The sequence below is a fragment of the Vespa crabro genome, chromosome 11 (assembly GCF_910589235.1).
Source record: "Vespa crabro chromosome 11, iyVesCrab1.2, whole genome shotgun sequence".
In the NCBI taxonomy this organism is placed as follows: domain Eukaryota; kingdom Metazoa; phylum Arthropoda; class Insecta; order Hymenoptera; family Vespidae; genus Vespa; species Vespa crabro.
This window is the reverse complement of record NC_060965.1, coordinates 6,541,552-6,564,054: the sequence shown is the minus strand read 5'-3', so window position 1 is coordinate 6,564,054 and position 22,503 is coordinate 6,541,552. Positions and strand designations below refer to the sequence as shown.

The 22,503-nt window shown below is 29.3% G+C and overlaps 5 protein-coding genes and 2 long non-coding RNA genes across 16 annotated transcripts in view; 4 read left to right on the top strand and 3 right to left on the bottom strand.

The window, feature by feature from the left end:
• Positions 1–842: 842 nt before the first annotated feature.
• LOC124428005 (4-aminobutyrate aminotransferase, mitochondrial) lies at positions 843–4,436 on the top strand (the record flags this gene model as incomplete). The annotated part of the gene is given in 9 exon segments (XM_046971545.1): positions 843–970; positions 1,722–1,889; positions 2,001–2,087; positions 2,166–2,361; positions 2,469–2,641; positions 2,721–2,861; positions 2,940–3,097; positions 3,168–3,436; positions 3,525–4,436. Coding segments are annotated over 9 exon segments (1,436 nt in total), but the record flags the coding sequence as incomplete, so codon positions are not given.
• Positions 3,575–8,934, bottom strand: LOC124428003 (VPS35 endosomal protein-sorting factor-like). The gene is made up of 18 exons (XM_046971521.1): positions 8,894–8,934; positions 8,718–8,805; positions 8,436–8,648; positions 8,200–8,362; positions 7,905–8,113; positions 7,694–7,824; positions 7,438–7,614; positions 7,014–7,358; positions 6,824–6,924; positions 6,541–6,722; positions 6,315–6,458; positions 6,079–6,242; positions 5,823–5,985; positions 5,549–5,741; positions 5,324–5,463; positions 5,067–5,228; positions 4,703–4,969; positions 3,575–4,624 (listed from the first exon to the last, which is right to left on the bottom strand). The coding sequence occupies exons 1-18, from the start codon at positions 8,908–8,910 to the stop codon at positions 4,538–4,540; spliced, it is 2,946 nt and encodes a 981-aa protein (XP_046827477.1). The 5' UTR covers positions 8,911–8,934; the 3' UTR covers positions 3,575–4,537.
• Positions 8,935–10,007: 1,073 nt separating this feature from the next.
• On the top strand, positions 10,008–12,028 carry LOC124428007 (SUZ domain-containing protein 1). The gene is made up of 4 exons (XM_046971547.1): positions 10,008–10,282; positions 10,781–10,851; positions 10,926–11,121; positions 11,192–12,028. Exons 1-4 carry the CDS (start codon positions 10,229–10,231, stop codon positions 11,381–11,383), a joined length of 513 nt encoding a protein of 170 aa, XP_046827503.1. The 5' UTR covers positions 10,008–10,228; the 3' UTR covers positions 11,384–12,028.
• A 140-nt stretch (positions 12,029–12,168) lies between these two features.
• On the top strand, positions 12,169–14,833 carry LOC124428006 (late secretory pathway protein AVL9 homolog). The gene is made up of 7 exons (XM_046971546.1): positions 12,169–12,660; positions 12,910–13,107; positions 13,176–13,404; positions 13,500–13,689; positions 13,841–14,360; positions 14,450–14,584; positions 14,698–14,833. Exons 1-7 carry the CDS (start codon positions 12,583–12,585, stop codon positions 14,707–14,709), a joined length of 1,362 nt encoding a protein of 453 aa, XP_046827502.1. The 5' UTR covers positions 12,169–12,582; the 3' UTR covers positions 14,710–14,833.
• On the bottom strand, positions 13,017–20,853 carry LOC124428009. Its single transcript, XR_006943057.1, has 3 exons — positions 20,550–20,853; positions 18,536–20,412; positions 13,017–13,099 (listed from the first exon to the last, which is right to left on the bottom strand). It is a non-coding gene; the product is annotated as an uncharacterized LOC124428009 (long non-coding RNA).
• Positions 15,554–18,188, bottom strand: LOC124428008. Its single transcript, XR_006943056.1, has 2 exons — positions 17,909–18,188; positions 15,554–17,780 (listed from the first exon to the last, which is right to left on the bottom strand). It is a non-coding gene; the product is annotated as an uncharacterized LOC124428008 (long non-coding RNA).
• LOC124428004 (serine/threonine-protein kinase tousled-like 2) overlaps positions 17,727–22,503 on the top strand; it is a 54,978-nt gene continuing 50,201 nt past the window's right edge. For 4 of the 10 annotated variants that reach the window (XM_046971532.1, XM_046971528.1, XM_046971526.1 and 1 more), the window contains exon 1: positions 20,879–22,487. Coding sequence is in view for 1 of the 10 variants with exons in the window: in XM_046971523.1 (XP_046827479.1) it covers positions 17,797–17,860 (64 nt within the window). In the remaining 9 variants the exon portion in view is untranslated. Of the gene's footprint in view, positions 17,861–20,878; positions 22,488–22,503 lie in introns of those variants that run through there. The other 6 variants (XM_046971530.1, XM_046971529.1, XM_046971527.1 and 3 more) reach the window with 5 other exon arrangements.

Here is a 22,503-nt window from a genome sequence, read left to right as displayed (position 1 = left end):
AAAAAATAAAAATGAATAAATAAATCCAACTTCATGATTAAATTATTAAGCATACTCGATTATCAGTTGATAAACGTTAATTACTTTGTAAATATAATCTAAATAAATATATGTATTCTGCATATCATGTTTACGAACATATTCGTAATGACTTAAGAATCATTGGATATCTTTTATCTTATCAAAAATTTTTGTTATTGAAATTTCCTGCTTTTTATAACGTTAGTATCGATGAACGACAAATACTATATCGTCAATGAACTTTTAGCACCAAACTTTTATTTGGGAATTACAAATATTCGATAAATATCATTTTATATATTGATTCGATATATTGCAAGTATTGTTAAGTAATATTTGATATATGTTTATACTTACACAATAATAATAAAAATATCAACAAGTTTACATTCGTATATTTAAATAAATTTTTCTAAACAATTTATTTGATATTTAAAAAAAATGATATAACCGTTCAATTTGAATTTATTTTATGAAATAATATATCAAATTGCAATTATATGTAAAATTTATCTGGCACATATTATAAAAGACATAATGATTTGGTTGTTGGACCAATTGACTTTAACTGGCATTAATAAAAGTAATCGTTTGGACCGATCTCGAGTGACATGATTAAAATCAACCTGAGTACTCTATCTCATAGAATATACGTTATATGATATCGTATCTCATTGAGTTAGATCCGATCGATAAGGAAATATATTGTATTGACAAGAACACTGACATTCGATTTTATTACTCATTAAACGTCATTGTTATTTTTCGAATTCAAAAATAATCTTCTCAAACGTTTGAAGAAAATGATTTGATTATTGTAGGGCAAAGGGCTCATTGGAAAAGATGTTTAACTGGTTCGGCATTGAAAGAACCAAAAAAACCGATAATAACGACAGAAATACCTGGGCCACGTTCACGAAGTTTACTTCAAGAACTTAATTCGATGCAGGTATATATATGTTTCTGTTTCGAAAGTGAATAAAAATTTTTAAAAGAATTTTTATCATTTACATATATTCCCAATGATTGTCAAAATTTTATTTTCAAAATCTGGTTTCAAATCTGATTCTAAAGATTTTTATATTCTCGAAACAATCTTTAGAACAACTTTTATTATTGTATATAAAAACTCAAACATAAATAAAACATTTTTTTTTAGAATTTACATACAAAGATCCTGAAATCAAAGAAAAAAAAAAAAAAGAAAAAGCAAAATTAAAATCGTGTTTTTTATATAAAATCGATCGGTATTGAAATAAGAGGTTTTCAAAGAAATTTTTGTAATAATTTTATATCATTTTCTGACATACAAATCGATATAAAAACAATTATAACTTTTTAGAATCTAGAAAAAGATCCTGAAACAAAAAGAAAAATTACTATTATGATTTATATAAAAAAAGCGATTGAAATTGAAATAAAAAATCCTCGAAGAAATTTTCAAAGCAATTTTAATTTTCTTATATAAAAATCTAAAAGTAGAAAGTGTTAAAAGTAAAAAAAAAAAAATTATAATTTAGTAGAATATAAAAAAATCCTGAGATCGAAAGAAGAAGAAACAAATTTGATAAAAAAGATTGATAATCCAATTATAATTTAAAAAATTGATCTATATAGAACATAAAATAATAATAATAATAAAAATAATAATAATAAAATGTACAAGGTTGTTAATACCATATAAAAATTATTTTTCACAGCAAGCCTCCTCGGTCCAATTCTTTGCAGATTACGATAAGTCATCCGGTAATTTTATAACGGACGTCGACGGAAACACGTTGTTGGACGTTTATATGCAAATTTCATCGATACCTTTAGGCTATAATCATCCAGCCATGTTGAATGCTGTTGCTGATCCAGTAAATCAAGTAAGTCCAAATAACGAAAGAAAAAAAAAAGAAATAAAAAAAAACCATGAAACTTTGAAAAGGTCGATTGGGAACATTTATAAATTTTTTTTCTTTTCTTTTTTTTTTTAGAGAATCATGGTAAACAGGCCAGCGTTAGGTGTATTTCCGGGAAAAGAATGGCCTAACAGATTGAAACAAATTTTTCTTAGGAAAGAGGTAAATCAATTGATTAATTAAGTAATTAATAACAACCTCGAAGGAACGAACAGATAAAATTAAGATTTCAATATTTAGATCGCTCCTCCAGGATTGTCACAGATCACAACGATGATGTGTGGTTCTTGTTCGAACGAGAATGGTTTCAAGAATATTTTCATGTGGTACGCAGAGAAAGAACGAAAGGGTGCACCCTTTACAAAAGAGGAAATGCAAACATGTATGATGAATTTATCACCAGGTTCCCCTAAATATTCGATCATGTCTTTTAAAGGTATGCCTTAAAAAAAAAAAAAAAGAAAAAAAAAGAGAGAAAAAGAAAAAGAGAAAAGAAGAAGAAAAAATAAAAGAATTTATAAATACGATTTCGTTTATCATCAGGTGCATTCCATGGTAGAACATTAGGTTCCTTATCAACGACTCATAGTAAATATATACACAAGATTGATGTACCGGCTTTTGATTGGCCAATTGCTTCATTTCCTGAATATAAATATCCTCTAGAAGATAATATTCGAGAAAATCAAGAAGAAGATAAACGTTGTTTGGCCGAGGTATCAATATTTAGAAATATTCTATGCCAATTGAAAAAATCATAGTGAAAAACTTTGAATCCTTTCTTTTCAATGATAGGTCGAAGAACTGATTGAAAAGTACAAAACTGAAAAGAAAATACCTGTAGCCGGTGTCATAATCGAACCAATTCAATCCGAAGGTGGTGACAATCATGCATCTCCCGAATTCTTTCAAGAACTTCGTCGTATAACATCCAAAGTACAATCGATTTCGTCGCAATTACATTATACTTGATAGCTTGATTTTTTTATTATCAATTTAATATTTTTCTTTTAGCACGGAATAGCTTTGCTTATCGATGAAGTACAAACAGGCGGTGGACCAACCGGAAAAATGTGGTGCCACGAACATTTCAATTTAAATTCACCGCCAGATTTGGTTACCTTTAGCAAGAAAATGCAATTGGGTGGCTATTATCATCGAGAAGATTTAAGGTATGAAATAATTTTTTAAAGATATATTTCAATATTGATTACATTTGTTTTTTCTTTCATTTCACCATAGACCAAAGCAATCCTATCGTGTATTCAATACGTGGATGGGTGACCCTAGTAAATTGATATTATTGGAAGTAGTATTAAATACCATAATAAAAGAAAACCTTTTAAAACAAGTTACCCGTGTCGGTAATTACATGTTAAAGGAATTGAATGCTCTTCAAAATGAACATTCTACAATAATGAATTCCGTTCGTGGTCGTGGAACTTTCATAGCTTTCAATTGCGAAACATCTGAACGTCGAGATGCTCTTATCAAAAGATTATTAGCTAAAGGTAAGAATGTTTCCACTTGTATAAAATTTCAATAATATACGTCTTATTTTTTCGTATACTGGAATATGTATTTTTCCGTTATAAATAGGTATACAAACAGGTGGATGTGGTGATAAAGCAGTAAGATTAAGACCAGCGTTAACATTCGCGGAACATCATGCTGATATATTTTTGGACGCTTTACGAGGCGTTTTAAAAACTTAAAATCTTAAGGTCTTATGAATGCCTTTTGATCGATTATTCAATCACACGTCTTCCATAGATTATAGATATAATTTTAAAGAATTTATTATAAATATCTACAAAATGTATCCTTAGGTAATGACATATTTTTGTATGGCAGTTTTATCATCGTATAAATAATGTGACCGATTTAATCTTCGAAATTTATTTGATCAGATATATTTAGTATTGATAAAAAGTTTATTATAATTAACATTTAATCTCTTGCGTCTTTATTATTATTATTATATCTGTTATTATTACTATTATTGTTACTATTATCATTATTATTATTATTATCATTATATCTTGATCTTTTTCTTGTAAATTTCTTTAATTACGTAAACTTGCATTTATATTTTCTTCAGTCATTCTTATCTCTCGTATCTCTCTTAAATTTATATATTTATTCGTATTTTTTTTTTTCTTTCTTACATAAAACTAATATGAAAAATTATTTTTTATCAAACGTTCAATTTTAAACGCAGCACATTTTAATAGCACTTTAATATAGGATAGTACAAAACATTTGTTCCTGTAATATTAACTTTATATCTCTCATAATATTGTTTGGCTGTTCTTTTTTAATATTCCTTAAATCTAATTTAATTAAATAGTTAATAATACATTCATAATTTAGTTCGAATAATCATTGAATTTAAATTATGCTTTTATTGTTATAATTAATTTTTCTAAAATATGTAAAATTTTTAAGAAACTATTGTATATAATTACAACATGTCTTCCAAACGACTGCCAATAAATTCTGTTAAGCATATATTAGACCTACTACCATTTCTTTTTTTCTCAACATAGAATTATATACGAATATTCTAACTATTTCACTTAGATCAAAGAAATTGCTTTATTTGTATTTATTTACTTATTCATTCTTTTTAGGATACCTACGAAATGTTCATGTTCCTGGCAATGCATTTTTTGCATCATATACGCTATAATTTTTATCTAAAAAAAAGAGAATGTTTTATTTAATAGATCTAAGTCTATAAACCGTAAATTAAAACAAATCCAAAGTCCGTATACCTTAACTTTAGGATCAACAGAACCATGTCGTTGAGATAAATTCCATAGATTTATAGCAATATTTGCTAATGCAGGTTGACGTAAATCTGCCCTTATTATAAAACGATTAAAAAGTTCTAATGCAAGAATGGATTGCTTATCCAATTGATCTGTAGATCCGAGATATTTTAAATGATTAAGAATTTCTTCTACTATTTTAGAACATATTTTGTTGACCTCTTCAAGAAACTTTTGATTCGATCCATAAAATTTATCATTAGAGTCAACCTAAAAAAAATATCTTTTTCTTCTTTTTTATCTGTATAAATAAAAAAATAGAAGAAAAAGAATAGCATACAAGAAGAAGCTGAATAATACAGATTACCTTGTCTATATGATAGGGATAATTCTCTTGAGTCACAGTTGAAAGAAGATCAAGGACACGTAAATATAAGTATGCTTTAGTTGAGGTACTTTCATCACAACAACGTTGTACAGCATTTAGCAAACCTCTTATCAAATATAAAACACCATGTTCTGGACTATCCTAATATGTCAAAAATACTTGCTTTTTATCAAAAAGTTTGGTTTTATCTTACATATATTTTTATCTATGAATATGAATAACACATAAATACATACCGGAACCACCAATAAGGTAGACAAAAAATTGTACAGATATGATAGCAAATATGGCTGTGAATTTTTTTGTCTTCCATCAATGTCTATAGTTTTAGGCATCTCTGGAACTAAGCTTAATGCTGCTTTGAAACAAGCATCAGCTAATAAAATTGTAAACAAAAAAAAATGTATATTTTTTAAATCAATATATGAATAAAACAGTATTTTAATATCTTAGTACTTTACCTTGACCCAAACATTGATTTAAAAGTGCTACTTGTCCTGATAGTAGATATAATTGAAGACGAGTATATACTAAAGTTAATGATGGTATAGTTATGAAACAAAATGCTGCACATGCACGTACAAATGCTGAAGTTCTTCTAGTATGATGCCCACGAACTATTTTCCTTGTATCTACAGCTAGTCTATTCACACTCTAATTACAGAGTTGTAAATATATTTGAATTATTGAACATCTATTTTATATTAAATGTAGATCATTAAATATTTCTCATACCTGTATGAGTTGAATATGGACACTATCCAAGTTAGGGAAAGCTGCTCTAGCTTCAACATAAAAATTAAGTTGCTTTTCAAAATCACGCCCATAATCAACTCGTTGTACAAGCCCACAAATTAATTGACCTATTTGACGTTTCTCATCTTCGACGGTTAAAGCACTGTGATTATTAATTAATACATGTAGATTATATAAATATAAATATAAATAATAAAAAATTATTACATTATTTATAGCAACAAGTTATATATACCTAACAGAATCATGCATTATCCTGGCGATAAACATTAAAGCATTTATAATAATTGGATCTGTAATAGGACTATTTTGATTGCTTAAACCTTCTATAATGGTTTTACAAACCTCAACTCTAATACTTTCCTTGTGGAACAAATCTATCAGTGGCAAAAAGTTATCCTAAAATGAAATTTAAATTTTACTATATCAATAAAATAATAAAATCGGATATATACAAAATATTTTATTTACCATAGCCAATAAAGATTCAAAATCTTGTGTATAAGCAACTATTTTTTCTACAACCGTTTGCAATTGTGAATAATAGTGCTCGAATGTTCTATTTGGACTAAGACGATCAATTATTTGTCCAAAAAACAAATTCAATTCGTTAACCTTGAATATAAATAATACATATTATGAAATATACATTATATATATGCCAATCTTATATTTTGCACAAAATTTTATAACTTACAGAAAAATGCAAAACAGTAAATTGTATCCAAATTTCTATGCAATGCATGAATTTAGTAGGATCTTTGAGCTCGCTTATGTACTTCCATATTATTTGAAGTATCGCTTGGCAGTCCTCTTTCGGTGGGGATTCTTTTATAAGACACTCACCTAAGGTTCTGTATAATAGATGCTGTGGATATCCTATTATATGACGAAAAAAAGTTTAATACAATATCTATCTAAGTAAAAAATAATAGTCTATTTAGATTACTTGAAATGATGTAATTTATCTCGCTTATTACCATCATCTTTACTTTCTGCTATTAAATTTACAAAATCCATTGCACGTGCAGCAATATACACTGGTCTGAATGCTGTCAATACAGAGTTTAGCAATAAAGAACTAAAGCAAAAAAAAGATAAGAAACAATAAATTATTATATAAAATTAATATAATGCAGTAATATAAAAATATAAAAATAAATATAATACCTTTTTGTCTGTTGTTTGAACCGAGAAAGAACTTCCTCTAAAAGACTATCTGAAGCTGTTGCTACCAAAACTTGTAAAATCCAATCTAATGCAGGTAAATAGAGGTTTAAATATGAATACAAAGTCATATTTTGTTTACCTAATTCATTTTTTACAGATTGTCCAAATAATTGATGATATGTAAAAAGAAAGTCGTACAGATTATCTTTTGCAAATTCAAAATCTGAAGTTTTATTTAAAGCAAGTCCTACTCTACACAAGTAACATCTAGCATAGACAGCTATTAGAGGATTTCCAATCCCTCGTATCATTCGAGTAATGCGTAATAGAGCTGTGTTAAATTCGCTAAAACCAAAAATGAATAGTTAATATTAACAAATTTCTTAAAATTATTACTGAGATAATTATAAGTAAATTATCTTACCTTGTTGTTAGAAAACTATAAGATTTTATTATTGCCATCTCTACATAAAGTCTTGGAACTAATTCTCTTATCGAAGCTATTTTATAAAACCAATTACGACAAGTTTCTTTTGCATTTTCTGGAACCATACTTGGTGTAAAATTATCAGGTAGGCTTGTTGGGACTTTACTTCCGGGTCTATACAAATTTTGTATAATTAAAATACATGGTAAACTGAATTAAATGTTAATAAAGTGAAAAAAGTAGTGAAACTAACTTGTAATATTCAGCTTTCACCTTCAATCTTTCATACACAAGTTTGCCAAAAATATCTAAAATATCTGTGATCAATACAAATTTACTAGGATAAAAGGCCATTACAGATGTATCCACTAATAATTTAGCACACTGAAAAATCAGATTTAATGTAATCTATTAACATATTTTTTATTATTACTTATTGAAAAGAAATTTTTAAAAAGTTATACTTGAATTGCAATTTTCAATGCTTTAACTCTTTGATCAGAATGCCAAGCTTGTACTAATTCATTATTTAATTGCTCAATCCTTGCAGTGTATTCCTGCTGTGATAAATCTAACATTTGTCTAACAGATCCTTCTTCAAAGTCATCCAATTGTTCTAATCTTGTTCGTACTTTATCAACCATTGTACCACTTGGCTGCACTTTGACCATAACTACAATTAAATTGTAAATACCACGATATTACAAGATCTGATGCAAATTATAATATGGATTGTAACTATAATATAAAAATAAATACCTTTTTCTCCTCCTGATAAAAAACTAGTAACGATTGATAATTTTTCTGAAGTTGTATATTTACTTAAAATAGCATTACGTCTAGCCAACCATGGTTCTATTAACTCATCTGTAGTATCTCTAGGCTTTTTACCAGGAACTGCTGTTACACAAGAGTAATCCCACTGTAATGCACATTTATAATCATATATATATTATATCTTCCTATTCCTTTTAAAAAATTATTATATAAATTACTTCATCTGCAGCCATTTTAGATAATGGATCCAATTCTTCACGTGCGAATTGTGTAAGTGGATCCGAACCATCCAAAGCAGAATGACTCAATAATGGATCCATAGACAAATTTGTTGGTAAAGGTGTATGAGTTGGTGTCGGTGTTCCTGTAGAAGAACCTGTACTTGTACTTCGTAATACATTTCGTCTAACTCCACTACGTCCGTCGATTAACTACAAAAAAATAAATTTCGTAGAATTTTTTTTTATAATAAAATATTATCTATTATTATAATATCTTACTGTAACAGTAACCGGCTTCAAAGGATGTTCAGTCACTTCCTCTAATCGAGCATGTTTCACAGATCCATAATCTACTGATTTTGCTATCCTATGATAAATAAATACATGACAAATTTACTCATAAAAAGTAATATGTATGAAACTTTGAATTTTAAAAACTTTTAATAAATATATACCATTCTATTTCCGTCATTTTATCTGCTCATTTATATATTCTATTAATATATATATATATATATATATATATATATATATATATATATATAAATATATAATTATATATTACATAAAATACACAGTTTTAATATAAAACTTTTGTAATAATTAGATCACATACTAAATTAAATATAATTCAAATTTAAGATTTGTTTTTAACTCTAAATGATAATATTTTAAATAACGACAAATAACTAGCGTTTCTATACAATATATTAGTGTATATATAATTCAATAAATTAGAAAGTATACAAAATTCATTGATGATAAACGAATGATATTGTCGGGAAGATAAAATTATCTTATCATCAATATAAATAACTTTTTCTTGAATAATTATCTATATTTATAACGTGAAATAGTTATAAAAGCTATTATACTATTTTGTAATAAATTAATAACAAAATCTCAATAAAAAAAATGTATTTTGTCAGTTAAATACAATAACAGCTCTTAAAGCGCATGATACACAAAACTACTACAATGACATCTATTGTCATTGTAAGAAATTGTAAATATGCGGAAATCAAGACGTAAAAACGATCGGTAAATCTATCGTTTTCCATTTACATCAGAGATTAATGTTTTTAACGCCAGTATTTCAAGGGAGGAAAATTATTGTTCATCAAATTTATTCAATAATACATATTAAAAGTTAACATTCAATAAATATTTTGATTATAATCTGAAAACGATAGTTATCGATAGTAAGAATAATCTCTATAACTAAATATGTTAGTTATAAAATACATTAGAATCATTAGAAAACTACAGCTCTTAAAAAAATTAAAATTTCGTAATTCATTTATTAAAATTTCGATTTGAAAAAAATGTCAATTCATTTTTTATATGATAATTAAGAAATAATTTTTAAATAATTAATTTTGACGGCAACGTATACATTTTTGCCATTACGACAAATGGCGACAAACTCCCCCTATCTAAATTTGACTAACTTCACTTTGCCTAGGGTTAGACTTATATTATATATATATATATAGATATACATACATATATATGTACTCATATATATATATATATAATATATATATATATTAAAGTTTGTAAAAGTTAGTCAATTGAATTGATATCTCGTGTAGAAACTCATCTAGGAAATATTTTATATCTTCAGGTGGCTAATCTGATATAAGATACCACTATAATATTCGTTCTAACAAAAAAAGACACACTTTCCAACACCCTCTACTTCCTTGAAAGGTCCGAGCTCTGTTCCTGCTATCAGGTATCTTGGGCTTGACTTGTGAAAGTCAAGATTTTGCGTTATAAATTGTGAAATGTCAGCGGTAGACGATATTTTGGAAAGTTGGGAAGACATAGATGATCCAGGGGTAGGTTAACCATTGGAATATTTTCTTAATAATAATCTTTTCAATCTAATTAATAATGTAAGTAATCGTGTTAACCTATTTTACACATGAAATCTTTCAAGTGCGAATTTCTCTAAGCAGTGAGCATATCGATGCGCACTTGTTGTGATCATTATGTTAATTAATATTTTTGTTTGCTCAATATAATATTTATGTGTACGTATAAATTTATAAATTTTTCAAATATTTCATTACCCTAGTATGATTTATATAAATCTATGATAAATATGGAAAGAGTTAGCGAAGATTTTTTTCAATACTTCCACATTTCTTGAGAATATATTGCTACAGTACTATGAATAAAATATTGATGGATAAACATATGTTAAGTAAATACATAATTGATATAATATAAGCCCTTAATTTCAAATATCAATATATTTTATAAAACGTATATGTTTGTTGATATGATAATAATAGAATACTTTTAAATATAAATTAGATTATATAATATTTTAGGTCCTTGATAAAAAATTGGATGTTCTCCGATTGAATGCTGTAGAAGCATTAGAAGAGATAGAAGCTTCTAGGTATGTTCATTAATTACTTTTAATAAATATAATATTGATGTGATTAATCCAAATATAAATATTTTATGTTTTAGCTTAAAGATTAATAATAATAATACAAATAATACAAGAATGATAATTTTGGGTGAAGATGGGATGAGATCTCAGTATGTACCTCCAAAGCCAACAGTAAAGATATTAAAAAGACCTACAAGAGATTCCCAAGGTAGTGGCGATGGTCCATTACTAAATGGAGACAAACCGAAACAACCTATTAAATCATTAAAACAGGTATACATGGAAACTAAAATATATCCATGCATAGGTAAGGTTTATCTCAATATAATTCAAAATTATATAGAGGGAGCAAGAATATGCAGAGGCAAGAAGAAGAATTTTAGGAGAAGAGAAAAGTCCTGAAGAAAAAGTAATACAAGAAATAAATAGAATTCAACCAAAGTCAGTTGTACCAGGTGGAAGTGCTCTTCCCAGTAATGTTACTCGTATGCCTATCGGTCCAGATGGAACACGGGGATTTAATGTACGCAGGTAGCATGTCTTCCAGGGAACTATCCTTATCACCCATCTTTTTCCTCTCCTTCCTTCTTCTTGGCATGGGAAAGAGAGGCGGCTATGAGGCCGACAGCAGAGAGCAGCCTCGTGTTCCTGATCAATTGCGAGCATTTAACTCGATTGGTCTTAAGAGGAACACATTGAGAGCTGTGCCCTGCAGGTCATTACATAGAGATCGCACACGTGGATCCAGATTATATTTTATCGGTGAAGAAACGTCACTATAATGGTGGTAACATTCATTGCCAGATTAATATTATGATTTGTTAATGTTTGTTATATTTTAAGAGCTCCTATTTGAAAAAAAAAAGAAAACAAAGAAAAAAATTGCAATTGAATTAAAATTCTGAACAATGCCATGTGGAATGCAAAGAAAAGAAAGACAAATTTTAATATACTGTAAAATTACATTTTATTCCCAGAACTTGTAATATTATTTAAGTATATTAACTGACCTATAACAATAAAAGAGTTACCTATATGTTATTTTCGTAGTACTATCTACAATTAGGTATAGAAAAAAACAAACATTCTTATGTTTACAAGGTAATAACAACTTGGATCTTGTTTATAAATATCAAATTGTAATCGTGAAATGTTTATATATAAAATACTTAAACGAAAATTGTTTATTATTAAATTCCTATATAACTCCCTCTCCTAATAATATCCACACTATCAATAATTCGCGTGTATACAAGAATAATAACATAAGTAGTAGTTGTTTTAAAATTTGAATTAAAAAAAATTGTATTTGTCATTTGTCTGTTCGCAATGGCCTAATGTAACATCTCCGATATGTATAATAACAAGAAACATTTTCATCTCGCAATAAAAATGTCCTTCAACATTCGTTGGAATCAGTTTATGTTGATAATCAGAATAAGAAATTCTTATCGTTTGATAAAACTTATAGCGCTATAACTCTACGATTTATATGATAATTTAGATAAGTTGAATTTTACATGTTGGTAACATTTTACTATGTTTTGTAGAATCACGATACACATATATCAGGGTATATCATGGCGCATGTCAAACTGTGCGTCTGCTATCGCTTCGTCGGTCACCCGTCATAGAAAAGGGTGTTCTAGAAATTTTGAAATGAAACATAGAAATTCTTTGCAACGATAGATATTTGTGATATATTCTACATATTTACTATTCGTCATACAATATATGAAAAATATGGCAGAATCAGCTGGGCCGATCCTTCATGTCATAGTCGTTGGATTTCATCATAAAAAAGGATGTCAAGTAAGTGAATTTCTTCTGACAGAATTAATAACCTTTATTTGATACGTTTTAATAACGTTATTGGTAATTTAGAATTCGTTTATTTTCGTGATAATTCGTCATCAATACAAATTATATTTTTTCGCCGATAATTATAATGATCATTAATGTCGTCCAATTTTAAAATTATAAATTAAAATCTAATCAGATTATACACAGACTCATTTATATTTTATATCTTTTATCGTTTTAATATTTTTTAACACATAGGTAGAATACTCTTTTCCGCCTTTAGTGCCTGGTGCACCAAATGAGTGTCCGCTTGGTTGGAAATACTTACCAACTTTAGCGTTACCTGATGGATCTCATAATTATGACGAAGATACAGTTTATTTTCATTTGCCTAGTCTCAATGATCCAAAACGTACCATATATGGTATTTCTTGTTTTAGACAAATTCCTGTTGAGGTAATTATAACATAGAGGTTAATATCTAATATTAGAATTATATGTATATTTTGTAAGTATATTTGCAGAAATTAAAAAATCGCACTTCTGATATAACTAGAGGAACAGTACAAAAATCTGTTTGTGTATTAAGTACTCTGCCACTTTATGGTCATATTCAAGTAAAAATGGCATTAATAACGCATGCATATTTTGAAGAAGGAGATTTTAGTAAAGTATCATTGTTAGAAGATACTTATCGTCATCTTAATTCTTGTATGAGCAGTGAAAGTCAAATACCACCTCAAGTATTTGTTGGTAACTATCAATAGAAATGTATTTTCATATTAGCTTTAATAAAAACACCAAATAATTATATTGTACGTATATTTAAAGTATAATATTACTTATAGGTCTGTCTGCCAGAGATTTTATATTACAATTTCGCCATAAAGTACTTCTTTTATTTAAATTACTTTTGCTAGAAAAAAGAGTGGTTTTTTACCAATCTCCTGTACAGCCGTTATGTGCCACAATATTAACTTTACTTTCATTATATCCCAGTATGATCGAACATGGTCTTCAACAAGCAGCTTGTGTCAGGTATTTTGAATGAATCCATCTACTTGCTATGTACTATATTATTCAGTATATTATCTAGTATATAGTACTATATTATCAAGTATTTTAAACGAATAGATGAATTCATATTACTTCATATAGTTATACTTCTATTACAATTGTTTTCTTATAGACCGTCTAGACCTATGTCTCCTATACCGACTTTTGATGATGAAATTGCATTGAATAGTGTTGACTCTAATTTATCTACTACAAATGTTATAAAGGAGAACATATCAGATCTTGCGCATGAGAATATTAATGATAATTCAAATAGAAATTCTTTGTGTATAAATGATAATAAAACTATTGAAACAATGGAAGGAAAATGTATGGATGCATTTGGCAATATGACTATTCAAAAAAATAATAATGAAAATTTAAATGGAAAAATTATTGATGTAGAGTCAACACAAGAATGCACTGAAAATTATGAAGAAAATAATTCTAAATATTCACCTAAAGCGAATGACAATGTACACAGAGTGCATAGCGTCAATACAATTACTTTAGGCATGGGTGATGCTGATAATAGTTTACCACGCGATACAAGTAATGATGCATTATCTGATGCACGATTGACCAACAATATAACTCAAATAGCACATATAAATCCAGAACATTGCGGATTGCCGTTAAGTTTATTTACTAAGGTATATATAAGATTTTTATTTAAAAATCAATTAAAATCAGTATATGTTTTCTTTATTACTTGTAATCAAATTCATTTATTATTTTTAAGGGATACCTTTGTCTACCATATTTATCTTTACCATACTTAGATCTCTTAGGAGATATTAATGTTAGAGGATATGTAGTCGGAGCAACAAATGTTTTATTTAAACAAAAAAAGCAACTAATTGATGTTCTGGTTGAGGTGAGTTATAAGAAAAATTATTTATTAATTGTTCGATATATTATTAGACTTTAGGTAAGAAGGTATAACATATAGTGTTTGTTATGAAATATATAATACTGTACATATTTTAGTTCATGTCATAATTCAGTGATATCCAAAACACGTGCGATTTTATTTTGTATTATTTATGGAAGGTTGAAAACACAAGAATAGAAGCTACCGATCCAGAATTGAGAAAACAATTACATCTTACTACTGAGGATCTAAGATTTGCAGATTACATAGTTAGACATGTCTCTGAGCCTCGAAAAGATATTTTCTTGGATGGAGTAGGATGGGAAGGTGGTGATGAATGGATTAGAACCCAATTTCGAGTATACCTTTTAAGTATGCTACGTACTTCAATGCAGCAAGATACACGACAGTCAGATCACTATAATTCCACGTTCATGGCTGCTTGGCGTGCTACAAATAATTACAAAATGTGGAATAGCTTGAATAAACCAGAAATTAATAATATAGAACCTGGTCATCCTTTTGCTGGTCAATTATCTGTACAAGATATGAAATTACGTTTTTCACAGTAAGTTAATAAAACAATGCAATCCTCATTAATTGTATTTTAATAATTTATATATAACTCTTTTTTCATAGTACTATGCAAAATACTGAGAGTGGTAGGAAACTTAATCAAGCTATGCTTTCAACTGGAAGAGCAGTTGCAACTACTGGCAAAGCAGTGGGTAAGATAAATTCTTAACTTTTATTAAAAATCATAACTAGCAAAGTTATTTAAATAAAATATTTGTTTCTTTATATAAGGTGGTGCAATTTCACAAGCTAAAGGAGCTTTTTCTAACTGGTGGAGTACATTAACGACAGCACAAACAATAGATGAAATGAAGACTGATAATCAAGCTTCGAATATTCATCAGACTACTCTTTCAAATACAATAGAAAAAACACCAACTGACAATGAAGACTTAACTATTCAAACTAATAATACGGATGTGGTTGCGACTGTAGATTGATAGAGGAAACTGTAAGATTATTTTATGGTTAAAATGTCCTTTTTTAATCTGATTTATAAGAACGGAAGTATTCTAAGAGAAGAATTTCAAGGAATTTGAAACATTCAGTAAGTACTGTGATAGATATCAAATTTGATTATATTATCACAGAAACAGTTTCTTTCGTTATACATGAAAAGTTAAATGGATAAATATACATACATACTCGAAAATCATTATTCGTGTACAGGACACACATCTAAATCATAACATTTTTAAAAACGATGGACGTAATGTTTATAAAAAAGAAAAGAAATGCTTTAATATATAAAAGTGTAGATGTATTTCTGATCATTAACTTTTTCAATAGCATGTATACTCATAGATACATGTTTTTAGTAATGCTAGTTCACAGGAAAAAGAACGTATTATGTACATTCGTTTATGTATGATATAAACATAACTTCTTCATGCAGGAAAGTAAATATATATTTAGACTCATTGTTAAATACATCTTTTTTGATTTATATATAAATCTCACTTGAAAAGTACCTGTATCGTTATATTTTGTATATAAAATGTGAGACAATTTTTAGAGATATTTGTTGAAATATTACTTTATAAGATATAATCTTTCAATTAAAATATCTTTTTATATATTGCTCCATTTTATTTTGCCAAACAAAAAATAATTTCGTTTTCTTTACTTGAACTGAAAACACAAAATGATGTGATGTTATCTTAAGTAAATGCGTTGATTATAAGAGATATATTATTTTTAAAAAATTTATTTAATTACATGAAACTATTGTGATCTGTAAGTATTTTTTATTTATTTATTTGAAATTAATGTTACTCGAATATAAGTAAATGTAGTTTACATGTATACTACAGTCTTTATATAACATTAAATGTAATGCAGTTCTACACTGCAAAATGTAAAAAAGAATTCTCATAAATAACGCTACATGTTTGTAACAAGAAACACAAATAATTATTATCGATCTTTTAATCTCTGTTTTAACAAAAATTGTATACGATTATTAAACATAAAAAATTACTAAGCATGAAATTATAGTAGTTACTTTATTTGTTTATGAATAATTGTAACTACGTTTTTTTTTTTTTTTTTTTTTTTTTTTTTTTTTTTTTTTTTTTTTTTTTTTAAGAAATAAATATGAATATAATTGATATGATATAAATAATTATTTGTGAGAATAGTAAATGTCATTGTTATGTTGGTATTAGTAAACAAATATTTATAGTGCAATAATCTACTTAGAGTATTTTATTTTATATAAAAAAAAACCTCTCTCTATCAGATATAATTTCAAATAAAACATTTGTTCTTCAATATGTTTTTAATTGAATAAGAGTAATTGTATTTAAAAAAAAGAAAAAACAAATATTACAACTTTTGATAACATTGTGTATTGACATATATAAAATGCCATTGCTTTAATAATGCTAGAATAGTATAATAGTATAAAAATTTGGTAGTTAATATCATATTTAAGCTTAGAAAGTGTATTGCCGACAATATAATAGTTATGCAGTCAATGATGTAAGTGAGAAATATCCATTCCTTTTTTTAATATTTATGTTATTTCCTATAGACATAAAATATTGTAATGTTATTTTTAATTTATATATACTTATAAAAGAATTTATAAACTACATGAAATTTTTCCTTGTTTTTCAGATCTGCCAAATGTGACAAATGTGTTTCTTTACAGATTTCAATTAAATCTAGATATATGTGTTACATGAATTAATGAATTTAAATGGAGATAAATTAGCCATTATAATAACAAATGAAATATAACAAATTAAAAAAAAAAAAAGAAAAAAAGAAAAAAACTTTATATTAAGAAAAGAAAATCTTATTTTTTATTCATACATTAATAGTAATTAAACGATAAGTATACATTTTAACTTCATTCAAGGAAGATATTTAAAAGAAATGAATAAATATTTTCTACAGAAAATGAAACATATATATACATATATACACACATACATATATATATATATGTCATATATAACCGTGTTCCCGCGTTCTAAATATTTCAAATATGATTATGGAAGTACTTTTAAAACAGATGATCATCGACGAAGCAATATGACGTCACAGCGTATAAGTTCGGATAAATAAAACCTGAGTATTGTTTTACAAATCGCGTAAACGGTCGTGTGATTTACATCTGCAATATTAAAACTATGATATATTCATCGTATAGTCTTCGGATCAACTCTAAGAATACTATCAGCTTGGCATCGAAAGGTATGGATGATCGTATTATAGTTTATCACGTTAAATAGGTTACGTTACCAATTTTAATCGCGCTCATTCTCTTCCACGATGGGTAACATCTTATTCGCTTTGCGAGGCCTACTCGAACGAGTTATAAAATGAGTTATTATATTTCACAACGTCGTTTTTACAAGATATTAAACCGATCTAATCGTTAAAAGTGAATATTAACCATCGTAAGAAGAAAAATTATATCGTTCAAATCAGAGAGAAGAAAGAATTATACTACTACTACTACTACTACTACTACTACGACCTATACGTTTTCTCGACATTGCGATAGGATTTCGTTCGTGTTACTATGTACGTATACAACATACATACATACATACATGCATCATACAAATACACGTATACATACATACAGCAGGCAGTAGCAACACACACACACACACATTATTTGATCGTGTAATGACACATAAGCTATCTCGTATCGTATGAAACATAAAGGAAAAAAAAAAAAGAAAAAAAAAAGAAAAAAGATCAAGAAAATGTTACGTGCCAAACGCCTGTTATTTATTAACGGGTTAGGTTTTAAAATTATTTCAAACGATAGATTTCCATATTTCGTACAATATTATAGATTATATCGATTGTTTGAAAATTTAACAACGATCACATCGCCCGATCAAATAAGATACATACTTTCATTTCGTGAGAATCGCATTGGCGCATATAAAAGTCGTTCAGTTTCAAGGTCGTTATGGGCTGGTCGATAACTACGACTAACGTAATCCCTCCTTCCCTCCCCACCCCTATCCCCCGCCCGTTCGCCCACTGTACTCTCAAGAAAACCAATTCGAACTTGTGCTTAATGCGCTTTTATTTTGTGACCTCGGTTAATAATTACCTTGTTTAAAATTTTTTTACTGTTTCTTTTTTTCTTTTAATTTCTTTTTCTATATAAAATCCAAATCCTTGATTATACAATCAATACAGCACGAATTCGAAAAGTAATTTAATGAACATATAGGGATACATACATACACCGTTTTGACACGTATAGACAAGTTTACACTATGATTACTATAAAGTGGCACGCCTCTCTACACTTTCGATTTTCCTAAACGTTCTGAATACACACACACATACACACACGTGCATATTAATTGAAACATTTTTTTTCTTAACATTTAAAAAAAAAAAAGAAAAAAATATATTTCATAGCAGATTGAATCTAAAGAATTAAAAAAAAAAATTATTAGAGAATAAAATCGTTCGAAAAGAAAAATCGATTTCTTTTGATATCGACAATTATTTTTGATGCATCCTCCGAAAAAAGATAATAATAATATCAATTTCACGAGACATTTTTATCATTAGCTGAAATTCATTATTGCTAATCAAAAATTCGCGTATATAAAATAATAATATAAAAATTCGTGTATATATATATAATAGTACTTCCTCAAGCGAACATATTTAACTCTCCTCGGTTGATAATAAATATTAGGGAATATTTCGAAAATCGAAGTTTTTCGTACAAGTTGACTCATATCGTCATGTATCGTTGAGAATTGAGAAGGTAGGACTGATACAGGTCGATTCAACGATAACATTCAAGGCCGATGTCGCGTACGCGGAGCCGTAAAGGTTGTTCGTTTTCGCGTAATCGAAGCACGATGCACTCGTCGTATATATATACTTCGGTTATATGAAAAGTGCGCACGCATAACTTTCACGGACGAATCTTACCAATCCCGTTCGATTGAGAACATCGATTGGAGCGTCACGTGGTGGTGAGCGTCGATTGTTCGACTTATCGAATCAAATCGGTATCGTTTCACGCCGGTATAATGGCGACATGCTTCACGTCATAATGATACATACATATATACATACATGTATACATAGATATGTACATAGATACATACCTCACGAACAATTTTATATCGCTCGATAAAAACTAAAATATAATATAATATTATTTTTAACAATGTCATTCTTTAATTAGAATTTATATAATGTTTTTTTTTAAATTATACGAATTTAACTAAATAAACGTGAATTAATGTTTGGAAAATTCGAAAGACAACAAGAATGACGATGAAGATATTGCGTAGGTTAAATATCTTAAAGGGAGTAATATCAAGAATCTAGGAAAAATACATATATCTTAGAAAAAAGAAATGGAGAAAAATGATTTCTGCGCGAGTCATGTGACTAGTTGGTCAGTGACGCGCCTAATAAACATATCGTAGCTCACCGATAATAGCCGAAGCTGTTAAAAAGATAGGAAGCAAGTGAAGTAGTGGGAGAAACGAGAGAGCGCTAAAGGGGTGATGCTAGAAGAAAAGAGAAAAAGAGAGAGAGGGAGAGAGAGAAAAAGAGAAAGAGAATCTGCAACGAGTAAAGCGACGTCACTGGTCTTTCGCGCACCGAGTGCGTGCGTACAAAAGAAAATCGTCACGATTTTAAGCCGGCGCGTTTTTCGGTTGGTCGAACGTGTAGTTATCGTGTGAACTCGAAATTTGTCGTAAAGGAAAGAGAACTTATCACTTTATACCTATCGACTGGACATTCTGTAAATAAAATGTAACAATATTTGTGATAACATAGAAATAATAATAATAATAATAGTAATAGTGATAGTAACAGTAAATAGTAGTAGTAATAGTAATAGTAAAATATAGTAGGTCATTTTTACTATACGTAGTACCTCGATCGAGAGTGCGCTGCTGATTTTTTCGTGCGTGCGTGTATATGCCTTCTTTCTCTCTCTCTCTCTCTTTCTTTCTTTCCCTCTCTCCCCCACTCCTTTTTCTCTCTCCCCTCTCTCTTACCGTATGCGACTGTACATGTAAAAGTATACACAGATACACACTCGCCTTTCGACGTCTCTCGTCCTTTTACCTTCGTCCATCGTCGCCTCCATAGTAATCAGCCGGCAGTACGCAGCGCGTACGGTAGCTGCGGCGTCGTTTACGTATAGGAACTCGTCTTTTCTTTCGTACCTTTCCTCTTAGGTACGTAAGTACGTACGTACGTAAGTACGTACACGTAGATTCATTCGTTCGTTCGTTCGTTCGTACGTTCGTACGTTCGTACGGTCGTACGTTCGTTCGTTCGTACGTCCGTCCGTTCGTTCGTTCGTTCGTTCGTACGTTCGTACGTTCGCCTATTTGTCCGTCGTTTCTTCGCTCGCGCATAGAGTGGCCATGCGAGAAAGGGATAAATCGGTGACAGGCGGTCGGCGGCCATCTTCCAGATGAGTTTTCCCCTTTCTTCCGATAAGCGGAGTGCACTATGCCGTGAAAGAGAAACGAACGGGTAGAAAGCGAGAGAGAGGACAGAGACAGAGAGACCATAAGAAGGAAGGAAAAAAGTGCTGTTCCATTATGCGTCGTGAGGTGTGTTGAACGAAAAAAAACGCGTGCTTATCAATAACACGAAATATTTTTCCGAATCGAATTAGACTTATTAACCTTCTTAATGTTGACTGAATAAAATAGATTGATCGGAGGAGGCAGAGAAAAAGAGAAAGGAAGAGGAAAATACGGCAAAATCGTGAAAGACGAAGAGAGAGAGAGGGAGAGAGAAAGAGACAGACAGGAACAGAGAGACAGACAGAGTCAGTCAGTCAGCGAAGGAGCAAGAGGGGGTAGCGTAGAAGAAAGGCAGGAATCGAGCGAAAAGGAAGGAGATAGAATATATATATATATATACAATACGCACACGCACACATACACACATATATATATATATAGAAAGAGAGAGAAAGAGGAAGAAGGGGGATAAAGAGAAAAGGAAAAGAGAAGGAGAAAAAGAAACATCGAGACCCCCCATTGCCGCTGCTGTACATTTTGTTCGTAATTACGCGTATCACGAGAGAATTTATTTCTATATTCGTGAAGCTATTGGTCACAATGTTAGACTCAAGAGATAAATAATCGTTCTCGTAATAATCGGCTTTACTTCATCGAAGAAATCGTCGAAAGTTAGCACGTGAAAACGCGACCTGGAACGAACGAAAACACGCTATTGCGATTTTCTACGCGTTGAGGTAACCTCAAAATTGTCCAGTGAAAATAACGCTGGACGATTTCTCTCGATCGAAAATCTTCAATAGGATAAAGAAGAAAAAGCAGAAGAAGAAAAAGAAGAAAAAGAAGAAGAGAAAAGGAACGGGAAGAAGTAGAGGCCAATAAGTCTTTTCCTTATAACCTCTCTTCTCTCTCTTTATCCTTCGTTACTCGGAACAACGAATTTTGGACGTCCGTTTGTGACCGAGTGAGGAGGCGACGACGTTTCACATTACGTACATAACAGGTACATGTCGCGTTGTGGATTTGAAGACGTCTTCGATCGACCACTCCCCCTCCTCCTCCTGCTCCTTCGACTTTTCAACGGTGTCGTCGTCGTTTACGTCGTCCTCGTCGTCATCGTCGTCGTCGTCGCCACTGTTGCCGCTGCCACCTCCGCCGCGTTGTCATTATCGTTATCGTTGTCGTTGTCGTCGTTGTCATTATCGTCGTCCTCGTTTTCGTTGTCATCGTCATCGTCGTCGTCGTCATCGGAGACGAAGACGATGTAATAAGTTTCTCATTTACGCGTTCGTAATCTTTGCTCCGTCGAAGTACGTCATTGGATGAGATCTGTAAGATTTCTTCTTT

Bases quoted from the DNA above. Each gene is read 5' to 3' on its own strand.
- LOC124428003 (XM_046971521.1), bottom strand. The intron at 8,114-8,199 runs GTATTTATTTTT...ATTTAATTGTAG, and splicing joins TTTATCAGGAGGAGAAAAAG to TTATGGTCAAAGTGCAGCCA. The intron at 6,723-6,823 runs GTAATAAGCGAG...GTCATATAATAG, and splicing joins AGCAGAAAGTAAAGATGATG to GATATCCACAGCATCTATTA.
- LOC124428007 (XM_046971547.1), top strand. From the start codon at position 10,229: ATGTCAGCGGTAGACGATATTTTGGAAAGTTGGGAAGACATAGATGAT. The intron at 10,852-10,925 runs GTATGTTCATTA...TTTATGTTTTAG, and splicing joins GAAGAGATAGAAGCTTCTAG to CTTAAAGATTAATAATAATA. The intron at 11,122-11,191 runs GTATACATGGAA...AAAATTATATAG, and splicing joins CTATTAAATCATTAAAACAG to AGGGAGCAAGAATATGCAGA.
- LOC124428006 (XM_046971546.1), top strand. From the start codon at position 12,583: ATGAAAAATATGGCAGAATCAGCTGGGCCGATCCTTCATGTCATAGTC. The intron at 13,405-13,499 runs GTAACTATCAAT...TATTACTTATAG, and splicing joins ACCACCTCAAGTATTTGTTG to GTCTGTCTGCCAGAGATTTT. The intron at 13,690-13,840 runs GTATTTTGAATG...GTTTTCTTATAG, and splicing joins CAACAAGCAGCTTGTGTCAG to ACCGTCTAGACCTATGTCTC.